Source organism: Patagioenas fasciata, chromosome 5 (assembly GCF_037038585.1).
Source record: "Patagioenas fasciata isolate bPatFas1 chromosome 5, bPatFas1.hap1, whole genome shotgun sequence".
NCBI classification, from domain to species: domain Eukaryota; kingdom Metazoa; phylum Chordata; class Aves; order Columbiformes; family Columbidae; genus Patagioenas; species Patagioenas fasciata.
Window position 1 is genome coordinate 62,130,319 of NC_092524.1, and position 14,375 is coordinate 62,144,693.

At 47.4% G+C, this 14,375-nt stretch overlaps 1 protein-coding gene across 1 annotated transcript in view; it reads left to right on the forward strand.

Moving 5' to 3' along the window:
* Positions 1 to 1,809: 1,809 nt before the first annotated feature.
* CEP170B (centrosomal protein 170B) overlaps positions 1,810 to 14,375 on the forward strand; it is a 58,157-nt gene continuing 45,591 nt past the window's right edge. Inside the window, exons 1-2 of the mRNA XM_071809718.1 lie at positions 1,810 to 1,939; positions 3,436 to 3,571. Of these exons, the coding sequence (XP_071665819.1) occupies positions 3,467 to 3,571 (105 nt within the window). The 5' untranslated portion in view covers positions 1,810 to 1,939; positions 3,436 to 3,466. The remainder of the gene's footprint in view (positions 1,940 to 3,435; positions 3,572 to 14,375) is intronic.

Below are 14,375 nucleotides of genomic sequence, written 5' to 3' on the forward strand. Positions count from 1 at the left end.
TCTTCAGAAAGAGGAAGGAAAAGAAGAAATGCTGTTTTCCTTCATCCTCCTTAGTTCTTCAGCCTTGCAGTGATTGACCTTCTCCACCACCATTCCCAGGGGATGGGTCCCTCTGCTGTCTGGGCCACAGTGACATTAGCTCCACTGGAAGCTGTAGGACAGGAGTAAGTCCATGGGGTGATGCTGCTATAGGACTGACCCCCGCAAGTGGGATACCGGACCTACGGTTTCCATGCCATCAGACATAATTAAGGCTACATCCTGAGCCAAAATTCTAAAGACAGCACTGAAGACACTTAGGGAAGCTCCTGCAGGTAACAGAGCAATTATACTCAAACCTAAATGTACAGCATATAAATGCAAAGATGTCTCTTCTGGCTGGAATATGAGCTCTGGAAAATATTGCTATGAACTTGTTGTCTTCCTATAGTCTTTCCTCAGCAGCCTGTGCTAGCTGGTGCCAGAGGGCCAGTGCATAGTTGCTGCTGTTTGAAGCTCCACTGACTTCTGCAGGAGCTGTGGGCTCTATTGAAAAAGCTTTTGCAGTGGTAAATAGTTGGATCCATTATGATACTCAGTTTTCCTCCTGATAGGGAAAAATACCCTGTCATTGCTCCCCGTACTTATTGCTCTTCAGGAACTTTCTAGTTACCTGCAGCTCATAAAATGGCACATCCTTTCACATCACCCATTTCATGCTCTTATTCAGTGGTCAGATCCTTGAGACTGATGCAATCCTATCAACTGCCTTTAGGTACTGCCCTGTGAGAGGACCTGAGGGAAGCGTGTGGAGATGGATGTCAACCTATTCTCTGCAGCCGGTGGAGGGTCAGAGAGAGGAGGCTGGTGCTGGGACCCTGGGTGGGGGAGTAAAGCAACTATGTTACTCCCAAAGTAATTGTGTTACTCCCAAAGTAATTGTGTTACTCGTGCAAACTTGCAGATTGTGTTAGTGCTCCCCATACCACAGAATCACAGAATGTTAGGGATTGGAAGGGACCTCAAAAGCTCGCCCAGTGCAATCCCCCTACCGGAGCAGGAACACCTAGATCAGGTTACACAGGAATGTGTCCGGGCGGGTTTTGAATGTCTCCAGAGAAGGAGACTCCACAACCTCCCTGGGCAGCCTGTTCGAGCGCTCAATTACCTTCACTGTGAGGAAGATTCTTCTTGTATTTAAGTGGAACCTCTTATGTTCCAGCTTGTATCCATTTCCTCTTGTCCTGTCATTGGTTGTCACTGAGAAGAGCCTGGCTCCACCCTCCTGACACTCACCCTTTACATATTTATAAACATGAATGAGGTCACACCTTAGTCTCCTCTTCTCCAAGCTAAAGAGACCCAGCTCCCAGCATGTGTCTCTGCTGCACCTCATCCAGTGTGTCTGAAGTGCTGACTGTGGTTTGATGTTTGGGGGAAGAGGCTGGTGCTGTGACCTGTGTGGGGGAAGAGGTGATGTTGGGACTCTCTCCACTGGCAAGTGGAGGCAGCATCCCCTGTCCCACAGCCTCGAGCGCTGGGCCTCCCGAGGTCGCGGACAGCCGCATCCACCTCACACAGGTGTTGTGAGGCTCCACTGATGTCCATGGAGCCTCTCAGAGACCCCGAAATGAGGGACGCTGAACCAGGGCACGGCTGCTCCTGCGCTGCAGCCATGACCCAGAATTCCCGTCAGCCCCCGCCGCACCTGCCGCTCAGGTGCCACGGCCCGAGGCCGGACCCGGGCTGGAGGGGGCTCCCGGCCGATGAGCTCGGGCAGGGCCGCAGCGGGGGAGGGCGGTGGGGCCGCGGCCGGGCCCGGCGGCTGGAGCCGCCTCCTGACGTCGCGAACCTGCCGCGCACGGGGGCGGGGCGGGCGCCGGGAGCGGCCCGCGGGGCAGGCAGAGCCGGCTGGCGGGGCGCGGCGCCCGGCCTGCCACCGCGCCGAGGGCCGCAGCAGGTAGGGGCGGCGGGGGGCGGGCGGCTCTCGCAGCACCGGCCGCCCGGGCGGGGTGAAGGGAAGCCGGGCCGCGGCGGACAAAAGGCCGTGTCCGCCCCGCGGAGGAGGGTGGGGGAACCCTGCGCAGCACCTGGCCCCGCCGCGGCCCCTCCGACCGGGGCTGCCTGCGCTCCCCGCCGCAGCGAGCGCGGCCCAACCGGGGCCCTGGGGACGGAGCCGGCCGCGGCGGCCGCCCCGCAGCTCGGCTCGGGGCAGTGCGAGGCGGCCCCGGCTCTCTGTCCGGGCGCTTTGTCGGGGAGGCGGCAGATCCACGGCAGGGCCGGGCGACGGGCGCGGCGGGGCCGCATGTCGCGGCACGGGCACGGAAGCCTTTACCGTCGGCTTTCGGAGCGGTTCGTTGTCCGCAGCGGCAGAGAGGGCGGCGGGCTCTCCTCGCCGCCCCCAGGCCCGCGCCCCGCCGGGGGAGGCCGTTCATCCTCCCGCGGGTGTCACCTGCGCTTCCCCGGGGCCACCGGGGCGGGGGAGGCCGGAGAGCGCAGATAAAATGGAGATCTCCTTCCCTCGCTGAATTTCGGAATGCAATTTCCATCCCAGGAGGTGGGTGAGGGGAAGACGAGAGCCTGATGTGTGCCAGTTTATTTTTTCATTTTTTTTTCCTTCAACCAGCGAGAGGAGAATGCGATATTGTGGGAGAGGGGGGAGGAGAGGCCGCAGGAACAGGCTGCCCGCAGCCGGGCTGTAGCAGCGACAACAAACAGGTGTGGCTGGGAGAGTCCCGATAAGTGCTGCCCTCGCAGGTCACAGCTCTGCTGTCTGTTGCAGGGAACAGGGGGGCCGTGCACACCAAAACCCGCCGGTGGGAACTGCAGCCTGTGTTTCCTGTCCTGCAGTGGCAGCGTGGTTTGGGTTTTGGACTGGCTCATGGAATGTGGAAGAAGTGATTTGTGGGTTCCCGGCTTATATCAGTGTGGAAGTGGGATGAGCAATAGGGAGGGTGTTCTCCTCCCCAGCACCGATGTAACTGCTCCTGGGAGCATACTGTGAAAGGTTAAAGGAACCAGGTTGTGTCACCTTACTGATTTGCTGGTCCAGATCTTTGATGAGGGAAGCTCAAGTTGTGATTCAGTGCTAGCAATGATGAAATGTTCTGGAAAGATGCCTTCCCCCCCCCCCCATATTTCATCATTTCATTGATTAGATTCAGCAACATGCTTCATCTTTTAAACAGCCCTTTCTTCAGACCAAGAGTCTTACTTTGCTGCAGGAATATTTCAAGGGCTGCAGAGCTCCTGCGTGTGGCACATGGGCAGCAGGTCCTGGCACACACTTCACAACTGCTTGTTGGCACGAGAAATTCAAGACATGAACATGAAGTGCAAAAAGCAGCACTGGGTCCCATGGCACAGGGAAATTTGGAACTGCAGCTATGCACTGGTGTACTTCCACACTTCATTAATAGCTCACTGTGCCGTGTTTTTTTTTTGTTTTGTTTTCAGGATGTATAAAGATTAAGTGCCAAGCGGCAAAATGAGCGTGACTTCGTGGTTCTTGGTGAGCAGCACTGGCATTCGCCATCGGCTCCCTCGGGAGATGATATTTGTTGGCAGAGATGACTGCGAACTGATGCTCCAGGTAACATGGCTTTTTTTGGTTATTTCTTCTGAAGATGTAGTAGGTGTGAATGTAATGCTGGGGATTTGTGGAGATGCTACATGCTTTCTTCAAATGACATCTTCTAAAAGGAACTTCCTTTTTTATGTTGAGTCTGCGGTTCTCATGAAGAATTCATATTTTTGTGAAAGTGCAAGTGAGGTTCCTTTCAAATTGCCTTGTCATCAGATGGATAGGAGCTGTAGTGGTGGGAGATTAATCAAATAGATTAACTATCCTCATGCTACTGGAAGTAAGCAAAGACATACCATTCTGTCCTGATCTGCAATTATGCTGCTGTGTTGTGTAGCTTTTAAGACATGCACTGTTTACTAGTATATGTGATTTGAGTAGGAGCAGGCTTTTTTTTTTTCCTGTTTTTCTCTGTAAGTTTGATTAAATTGTTAGTGCTTGTACCTCTCACCTAGTTGTTTTTATTATGGTGGGAAATAGTGATGTTTAGTAGAGAAACTGTAGCTGTTTTGGTGGGATGAGTAAGGTGGTAACCTCTTCCCAAATTAATTGTGTTACTCGGGCAAACCTGCAGCTTGTCTTAGTGCTTCCCATAGCAGCATGGGTTTCTGCTGGACCTCATCCAGCATGTCTGAAGCGTTGACTGTGGTCTGATGTTTGACAGCATAATGTACTGGATGTCACTCCAAACAAATGGAACTGGAATCTCACTAAGAGCTTTTGACAGGAGCGGTTTAGCTCAGGAATTTGTAGAAGCTCAGAATTCAATTAGTGTTTCTGGTAGACCCATGGCATGAGTATTTAAATGCAAAAAAAGATTGATTGTGCCTGCCTGCCCCCCTTTTGCCCCTTTACAGAGGTGGCAAATGTGCCTATTGGTGGCAAAATTAGGAAGCTGCCTGCACAATGAGGACTCCCTCCTCTTAATTCCCACTGCTAACCTGCTCACAGGTATGTCCTACATGCTTTGCTGGTGTTCTACTAGGCAGGCTGTGTTTGTAATTACTGCAGGGTTTTGTATATGTTAGCAGATCTGTTTAGGGGGTAGAAGTTCTTGTACAAGGTGTACTTGGAAGGCAAGGTGTTGTCTAGCTGTAATAAAATATTAGTGTCCACAAAAGGAGAGCTGGCAGTGTTTATACTGCTCTGCTAGCTGGTAGCGAATGGCACGGCTGTGCTGCAGCGGTAGATTCAGAGGCATATTCCTGTTTGACAGCAGATCATTTGGTTGGGTTTTCCCATGACTCACACTGTCTTTTATTCCATGTTTGTATGTGTCTGGTGGGTGAAACATTAAAAATATCCTAATATTTTCTGTAACTCTGCATTTGACTGCTTAGAAACCTCATTGCTGTGTTCTCTAATAACTTGAGGAGAGAAAACCTACACAGTGGCCTTAGTTTACAAAAACAGCCTGAGTTTTAGGTTGCACATCTTAATACCTTTTGAAGGTACTTGAGGTTGTGTTTTTTTTTTTTAATGTCAGGTTTTAGCACTCTGAGAATCATGTCTCAAGTTGTGCACTCTAAAATAAAAGTACCCAAATATCAATCATGCTTAAAATGCACTGCTCTTTTCTCTGGCTACTATGGGGTTAACCGGACAGCATGGATTGTGAGCTACTCCATACCACGTGGAGTATTCCATGCTTCTTTGCAAGTCTGAGCTGGCTTGTCAACATTGAGTGTGGACTAGCAACCTTGTGATGCTTTACATTTGCCATGCTCTTTTCTACAGGGTAAATGAATTGAGATTCATGGAGGAGCCTGCAGTATCTGTGAGAGTGAAGCAGTTGTGTTTGGGGGCTCATAGGTGGTGGCGTTAAAGGAGGTTTTCATTATTTCACTAGAATGAAGGCTCTGGATTGTCTGTAAAAGCCAGCTGCTTGTGTTTGTGGCACAAGTTACATGTGGTGCTTTATAAACATCTTAGTTTACTATCTCCAGTCATAAAGCATTTTCTAGGATCACATATAAGGTCTTATTTTGAACAGCACAGTGCATTATTTTCCTAGCCGTTTGCTTATAAAGATGTTTTGCAGAGCTACCTTGAGCTCCAAATGAGGCGATTATAGTAAGACTCAGTGCAGAAGACAGACTGTGAACAGGGACTTGATACCCAAGTAAAGTTGTGTGTGAGCAGATGGAGGATGAGCTCTAAAAATAGACTTTTTTCCTACTGTGACTGCCCATGTCACAAAATTGTTGTGCAGACTGGCACAATCATTTATCTTGGGAAAGCTTAAGAAGCAGGGCAGTTATCAAAGCAGATGAATGGAGCTCTTGTGACAGTATTTGCACCTGTAGTATTTCTGTGGTGCTGACCCAGAAACTGTATATTCACTGCACAGTTATTTTGCTTGTATGTTTCAAGATATTGGCATTTAATCCCATAAAGCACACAACTGGGAGCAGACTGGCAGTGTCTGGGGAATGAACTGGATGATCTGATCAGTGTTTTTTCTTCTCTACGACTGTTACTGCTTTCTGATTTCATCATGATATGGTTTGTGCTTCCTTGTTGAGACCATGTGTATTAGAAGGTGCGCCAACATATGACAGAGAGAACTTTTGTCCTGGAGACCTTGCAGTCTCACCTTTCTCATTTTACTATTTTAGGAGTGTCTTGTCTTTAGATAGTTTCTTGGAACATGCTATCTCAAGGTATCAGATCCCTAAAGAGCAAAAAATGGTGGCTTTGTCACCAAACAATCACACTTTAGTTTCACCTGTGCTTACTTATTCATACAGGTACTAGCTTCCTTTTTGCTTAACAAAGAGGTAAGGAAAATCAGAGACTTCAAGCTTAAAATTAAGCAGATTTGATAGTGGAAAAACTGAATCTACCTTCAAATCTTCTATACCTACTAAGAGGATTAGAAATATTTTAAATGTTTTTGCAGCTCTGTAAAGCTTCTAGTACAAGTAAATATGAGATTTACATTGGGTTTGAATGTTAATACACGGGGGAAAAGTGCCATGTAATGTAGCTTGGCATGCGCAGTGTTGTTACAGAGAGTCAAGAGCTCAGTTCTGCCCTTTTTCTATAGAACAGTGCTGGGTTTCTTCAACAGTCTCACTGGCTCCCTTCAGGTAACAGTCAACAAACAGCAGGAGTGTGGACATCTAGATCTTCACTAACTTGCACTAGTGTGTTTTTTTCTGTGAAGCGTGGTGGTGGTAGGAAGTAATTATTTAAAAAGGTTTACTTTTCATTTTTAACCAAAAATAAGAAGGGTTTTGGACCATCTTGAACAAAATAATTCTTTCTTCCACATTCTTCTTGGGAAATATAGTTGCTTTATTATCTTTGATCATTTGCTGAATGTGATGCGTATTTACCCAGGAGACAAACGTTTTGCAAACTCAAAATTTTTACTTAACCATCAAGACCTTCCCCTCTGCCCCTAAACAAAGCCTCTTTTTCATTTTTACTAAATGTAAATATTTAACAGAAGGAAAAGCAAGGTCATGATTTTCCCTGTTTTTGTTTGAGCAAGAAATGTTTATTGGAAAAACAGGGAAAGCAAAATGTTTACCCAGTGTTCCCTTGAGTATTTCCCTCTCCTTAAAGCAATGGTTTAGGCGTGCTGTTCTCCTGCGCTGGGTGAGGTTGTAGACATGAGTGTGAGTTACAGCAGGAGTAAGTGCAGATGGCACAATGCTTTCTGTTTTATGCCTTTGTTCTCTGTGTCTTTTAAGACAACTTGATGTTTCCTATCAGGAGACACTGTTTTCCATTGCTTATAAGTCTGCTAAACCTTGTAACTGTTTGGGATCAGAGTTTATTTTCCAGTCGGCTGTTTTAGGGAGTCTGTTCTAGACATGATCAGCTGCCTTCTTCGGTCTTCATTGTGAGCAACTCTGAGCAAAAAATGCAGCTTTCTTCATGTTTAAAAGTGTATTTAACCTGTTCCTTGAAGTTATGGCATTGTAGAGCTGGGGGTGATGCTTTTCAAGAGTGAATGCCTAGGTCAGAGGTGATCATGTTTTCTTTTTTTTTTTCCCCCACCCTCAATAAATAATATAAATATATTTGACCAAGTTCCAAACCTTTTAAAAAAATTGGAATTTGCATGTGGTCAACAGGGACTTGTTTGACGCTATTGTTTTAAGTCATGTTTCATCTGGGAATGAGGTTGGTAAGGGGACTGATTGGAGGACAGAACTATCACAGGTTGAACACAGAGGAACTGGGTGCAGGGATGCACAAGGCTGGGGTTTGTTTAGACTTAAGAGCAACTATGCTAGATTAGATCAAGGTGTATCTAGCCCAGTATTCTGACTCAGTGGCCAAAGCAGCTGTCGAGGAAAGTGTGAGGAGAAACCAAGAGTATAATGATACTTCCAGAGTATTTGCTCAACCTCTTGACCTGTGTTTCAGGAAGCCAGAGCTTTGCATTTAATCGTTGGAGTTCTACTCTAAAGCCTCACCAGGAGATTAAGGTTTGGCTGAGTGGGGAGGCACAAGGAGGCTGTCATTTGTGCAGGGTGAGAGAAGGAGCAGCAGGGCTTGGAAAAGTGGAGAGTGATGCATATCAGGCAGAAGCTGTTCCGCATGGGTAAAGTGGATGTTACAGGACGAGACTGCTGAGCAGCATCTCCTAGATCTAGGCCTGAGGTGGGCTCAAGACTTGGTTTTATTCTGTCGTCAGCAGATAGCTGTGAGTGCTACTAGCCAAGCATCTGTCGCTGGTCCATATGGAACATCACGTGCTGCTTGTGGTATCAGTTAGTCAGTTCAAGTAGTAGGGGCTTGTGAGCTAAAGATACAAGTTCATTTTGTTGGTGAATCAGACAAATGGTAACTTGACACTGCTTGAATAGATGTTTTCCTCTTTTTAGCTTGCTTTGGTAAAATAAACTAGGAAATTACAAATGTTCTATGCACTGAAGAAACGTTCTTATGGCTGCTAAATCAAGTGTTTATAACTACAGAGCAGTTACGACATACCAGTGAGGATATTGCCTGTGTAATCCTGCTTCTGCCCTTGTGTACACAGGCATGAAGATGCAATCTGTTATTGTGTCGTTACCGGACGTGTTTTCCCTGCAGGATCTGTTCCGTGTTTGGTGAGCAGGGTGCATGGCACACTCCGCAAATAATATAGCGGGATGGTGAACTCTGCCTGTATGTGACATCTGGTCACATCAAGGTTTCATTGACCTGACGTATCGTACTTTCCCCAGGCCATACTTGATAATACAATGTCTCTCCTACATAGTCTAGTAAGCATATACATAAACAAGTGTGAATAGGTGTGGTGTAGTTTGTCTACAGCATTATGCTGAGAGGATGGTGTGAACTTGTTAGGTTATCTTTTCCGGGTACTTCTAGATGAATTCACTGTGGTGCAGAAGCTGTATCCCTCCATCACTTAGGTATTTCCTGCTTTGGGAGCTCCCAGTGGGAGCCACAGGGAATCTCTGCTGCCTTTTATGTTCCAAACTCTTTCCCCATGGAGGTGAGTGGCTGAAGTGGGAAGTTATAGCTGGGACAGGGCGATGTCCTGCTTGTGCTGTTTTGCTGCAGTTATCCGGGGGGTGTAAACCTGCACTTAGGTTATTTCCAGGGGAACTGCAGTGATCCTGAGAGTCATACATTATGTGTCACAAGAGAAGTGGGTGTCTTACGGGCAGAAGGGGATCTAGCCTTGGGAAGGCTCCGCTTTTTGACAGATAGTGCTTCCAGGTGCCTCGGCAGCAGCTGTGGCAGGAAGGATGCACATCCTGTATTTCCAGGCCTGGAGTTGTTTTTTTGGCTCTTGCCTCTCCAGTTGTTTTCTGTGCAGTTGGCAGGAGGGTTACGTTGTCCGATGAAATGTGGGTTGAGGAAGCTGGAGGCATGGCAGGACCTGGCAAACCTGGGAGGGAAGTTCATTGCTGGAGTCATGGTAGAGAGAGAGGTGATGGTGGCACTGCAGGCAGGTGGTTATTAGGGGTGGGAAAGGCTGGCAAGGTACTGGCAGCCTGGCCTATGGAGGCAGGGCTTGTCCCTCTCCAGAGGTGGCTGGGAAAAGGAGACCCCTTCCATGTCTGGAATCCTGATTCAGGCACTAGCACACACCTCGAGGGCACTGTAGAAATTCAGTTTTCTGTTCCACCTAGGATGATGCTTTTCCATGCCTCCTGGGTGGGCAGGTAAAATGAAAGGAAAGGCAGTGCATGTGTGGGCAGCATGTTCCTTGCCTGTGGGCAGGATCTGACCCTGGGGCACTTGGACCAGTAGTCTGCTTTGAGAAAAGGAAACCAGTAAGCAAAACCCCATTCTACCCTAAAATAACGGGTTAAGTTGTTATGGGAACTGTGCCAGCCTCCGAATCTCTTTGCCAAGCTGTGGGGATTACGGTTTCATTTTCCTAGGGGATTTCTCTCTTTTGTTTGGTGCCTTATTTTTTTGCATGAATACTCGGGCCCTGGCCCTGCCACAGATCCACTAAGGCAGCAAAGCTGAAGGCAGGAGCTGCTGCAGCTTGAGAGCTGTAATGTGAGTCCAGCTTCAGGGTGCGGTGGCTATGTTTGCTGAAGAGACATTTGTCTGCTTAGGAAGAGCCATTTATTATAGAAACCGGTAGCAGATGCCCCTGGGAACAATCAGGCTGCCTCTTGTGGGGGTGTCTCGCTTGCAAACAGCCTGGGGCAGGCCGGAGCGCTCTCTAATATTCTGGAAAAGTACTGAAGTGGCAAATATACACAACTCTGTGAAATGCATCATGGTGAAAGAGGGAGTCTCAGTGTTCATATCTAACATTAAATACTATCTAGGGTTTTACTTTTGAGGAGCAGAAAACATTTCAGGCCAAAATGCCAGGTGGTGTGTCTTTTTTTTTTTTTTTAAGTTGCCTTTGCCTGTCTCCCTTCTAAAGTGGGACACTGGGAGAGGTTTGTATTTCCTTACTGGGACACTTGTGCAGAGCACAGTGCTGGCAGAAATGTAACCTGTTCATTATGGAAAGTATTTGAGCAAATGTTTATTGCGTGCTGCCGCCCTAATGCTGCAGTTATCTTGTGCCAGATATGCACAACAGACCGTAGTGAGGAATAGGGAAACTGCTCTCGTTTATTTTATCTCCAGTACCACAGTGCCTTGTGGCACTGGCAGGGCTGAGGTCCAAATCTCAACCCCAAGCAGTAGGTTTTTGCCCATGGGAATTCTCCTGGGGAAAAAGCAGCATCTGTATCTATGTAGACAGCTGAACTGCGTCTGCTCCCCAGCCCTGTGGGGAAACGCAGGCTGTCTGGCTGTATTTCTCCTCCTGCCTTCCTGAGCAGGTCTTGTTTCCTTCTGGGTTTTGCTTGTCATCTCTGCAGCTTGTGGTTTCATCCCAAGTGCCCTGTTCTATGTATTAGACCAAACGCAAAGCTGTGGGGCATCTGCAGCACACGTAGCCAGTGTTGTATAAACCTCTGTAGAGATTTCTGAAGCTGCTTTTGCTGCTCCCATGCTAAGCAGGTGCTTTTTGCTGATCTGATGCATGCAGTTTTGAGAATCACAAGTGACCTGCCTGGTTGCATGACTGACTGGAAACTGATGATCCAGGATGGTGTTGGTGTGGGACTGGCAGGCCCAGAGATGCCAAGCCTCTCTATGATTTGGATTGTTTAATATGATCTTGAAAGTAAGAAGAGCTATAAAATACTTTGTCTTCGGATACATGCCACGTGTGCATTTCATCTACTAGGTATTTAAAACATGATGCACTGTAGATAGTATGATGGAGAAGCAAGACAGCCTTATATTAGGAAGTGATTTGAATGTCTGGAAATGTAAACCCTGAACGAGCTTAGTGTAGTAACAAATGGGTATCCATGCTTTCCCTTCAGAGGAAATGTTGTTAAACACAATGCGTGCTTTTCTGGTTTTCTGAGAGTTGTTTTCATTTGATAACAGATCCAGTGTTGGGACATGGTGAGAATGCTGTGTTCTTCCTTTGTTCCCAACCTCTCAGAGTGTAGTCTAATTTCTCGCCCGCAGATAACAAATGCTTAGGAGGAGACTTCCCTTCCCTGACTTCTTTCCCCTTCTCGATCTCCTCTGAGGTTCTCCAGTTCTGGTTTTGCTGTTTGCGTTCAAGGAGAATCTTGGTGATCCTTGCCATAGCTGAGGAGTGCTGCTCACCCCGTTGGAAGTGCTTCTCTGGTAATGCACATTAACTGCAAGGGTGTGACAGTTGTTTTCTGTTTTTGACATCTGGATGTAGGGACTTCAGGTTTTTTTAACACTGTATTGGAAATTAACTTTTTTTTTTTACTGTTTGACCCCTTGTATCCCCTCCGAATGGATCCATCTTGCCTTTTGTTATGGAGGTTGTGATTGTTCCTAGGGAAGGCTCAGTATTTGGTGCTAGAGTGCATTTAAGCTAGGAAGTCCTCCTAGATTTGTTATTTGGTCAACTTAAGTGCAGCTTTTCAACTTATAGATGCCTAAAATCTTTCCAGTGGAATCACAGACCACTGGGAGCTCTGCACCCTTGAGCTGCTTTGTAATGTGTGTTGTCTCAGGCTCCTTATATCACTCAATATGATTCAGTGGGTCATCCATTAGGAAACACAGGCCTGCTGAGCTGAAGTGACTTCTGCAGGGATGTTCTCAGGCTCTCAGCCCTTACCAGTCTGGAAACTCGTCAGTCTTTTCTTTGGAAGTGGGATGGGGGCAGTCTGCTCCTCTCTGAGAACAAAAGCCATATCAGCTGCTGGGTTGCTGCTATCACTGCACGCAAGAGCGGTTTATGTTAAATGTGACTGATGTTGAAATACACCACACCTCGGTTCTCAAGTAAGAGTGACCTTTGGCAAGTCTGCATCAAAATAAATAAGGTGTGATTTTGGATATTTTAAGTTGAGTTTCCTTGGAGACAGGTCCTCAGGAACTCTTGCTGCCAGTTCCTGTGATGTTTGCTGGTTGAACATAAACAAAACTGAGAAAATTCCTCTCTTCTCGGCAAAAGCATGAAATTTCACAGAAGTGCAATCTGTGTAACAATTTGCTGCATTCCTGATGTGCCCTTTGAAGAGATGCTGAGAGGCAGTATCAGGACTATGGGTCAGATTTCTGCATATTATTTTGACTCTGTCTTGAACACAGCTGAAACTTCTTTGGAAGATGGGAAGTTTTGGGATAAATTGGTTTATTTGGTGACCTCTTCCTGCTTTTATGTAGGGGAACGTCATGCTGCTGGAATACATCTCTGCTCCCCTGTGATGACCCTTGTCTGGTTTGGGACCCCTTTGTGGCTGTAGTCAGCTGTTGTAAAACACAAGAGCCCGAAGGCTGTGCTGACTTACATCAGGGTCAGATCTAGGGCAGATCTAGGGCAGACTGACTTTTTGGGAGACAGCTGGTTCCCAGAAATAACCTCCTTTTTTAAAATGACCTGTGACTTTGTACCAGATAAAAATCTACCCTAATTTTTGGTCTGGATTACCTTTTTGGGGTGGAAGCTTTTCTGCCCTTGGAAGGGGAAGAGAAGGATTGTTCTGCCTTTAAATTCTGTTAATCTTTAAATGAGTCTCTGTGACATGCTGTAAAAAGCTAAAGCAAACACTGCTGCACCAGTTAATCAGCGTTCCCTCACGTCCCGTTGGGAACAATGATGTCCACAATTTTTGATAGCAGAGGGACCGGGGAAGAGCTTGCACTGTGTTGTGCGGGCAGGACCCCTGTGCATGGTTGTCTGACTCCAGCAGGATGAAATGTAGTCATATAAATGCCCATAGATGATGACCACATTATCTCTGCCTGTCCCACCAGCTTGTGGTTGTTTCTTTGGCGAGTGATTGCTGTTCGAGTAGCATCAGTTGGGCAGCAAAGCATCGAATGCTGCCTTGTTTTTTTCATAGAATGAGAATGGTTTGGGGTGGGAGGGACCTTCAAAGCCCATCCAGTCCAACCGCCTGCCATGAGCAGGGACATCTTCACCCAGATCAGGTTGCTCAGAGCCCTGTACAACCTGGCCTGGGATGTCTCCAGGGATGGGGCATCTACCACCACTCTGGGCAACCTGGGACAGTGTTTCACCACCCTCAGTGTAAAGTTTCTTGTCAGGTGACACCTTGTAAATTCAGCAGTGTGTGGATAGATGTATTGGTGAGGCAGCTGGAGGTTTGGAGTCACCTGCCCCTCTCCTCATTGTCTCTGCTTGCAGTGACATGTTGTGAATGATGTGAGGGACATCGCAAGGTGGAAGGGTCTTCTGACCAAGTACATGCTTACTTCGTCTTGGTACTTCAGGGTTATTCTGGATGACATGTCTCCTGGGCTGACATATACTCTGCAAAGGGAGGAGCTGCCGTTTATCAGCTGTTGTTATGTTACCAGTGTGCTTGACATTGGCAAGGGTGGAAGAAATTCTTGCAAAAGACAGCAGTTTGTCCAGAAAAAACCTTTGTTTTCACCAAGGAATTCCCCTGAAACAGTCCTTGCCTCTGCATGCTTGCAAGGAAGTAGGTAATAGCTTGCTGAGAGCGGTGCTGTAGAAACCAGCGTGTTTGTGCTTGGGAGAAGGGAAGGACTTTCACCAATAACTTGTTGGTCGATGCCCAGGACAAGGAGGATTAGCTGATTTAGAGCCTGGCTCGTCTCCCTGCTCTGGTAGCATGTCCTGCCTGAGAGACCAGGGAGGTCTCGGTGTCGCGTGCTGATGGAGTGACTGGTTCCGGAGACTGGCTGGAGTCAACCGCAGGAAGAATTCAAGCTACGAGAAGCAGTAGATCTCAGTACAGACAGCCTGCTGTCTTTATGGCCTTAAGACTTCAGCCATATTTCAAAACAATTCAGAGGTTTTGTTCTAATGCTTCTTTCTCAGAAGCCTGAT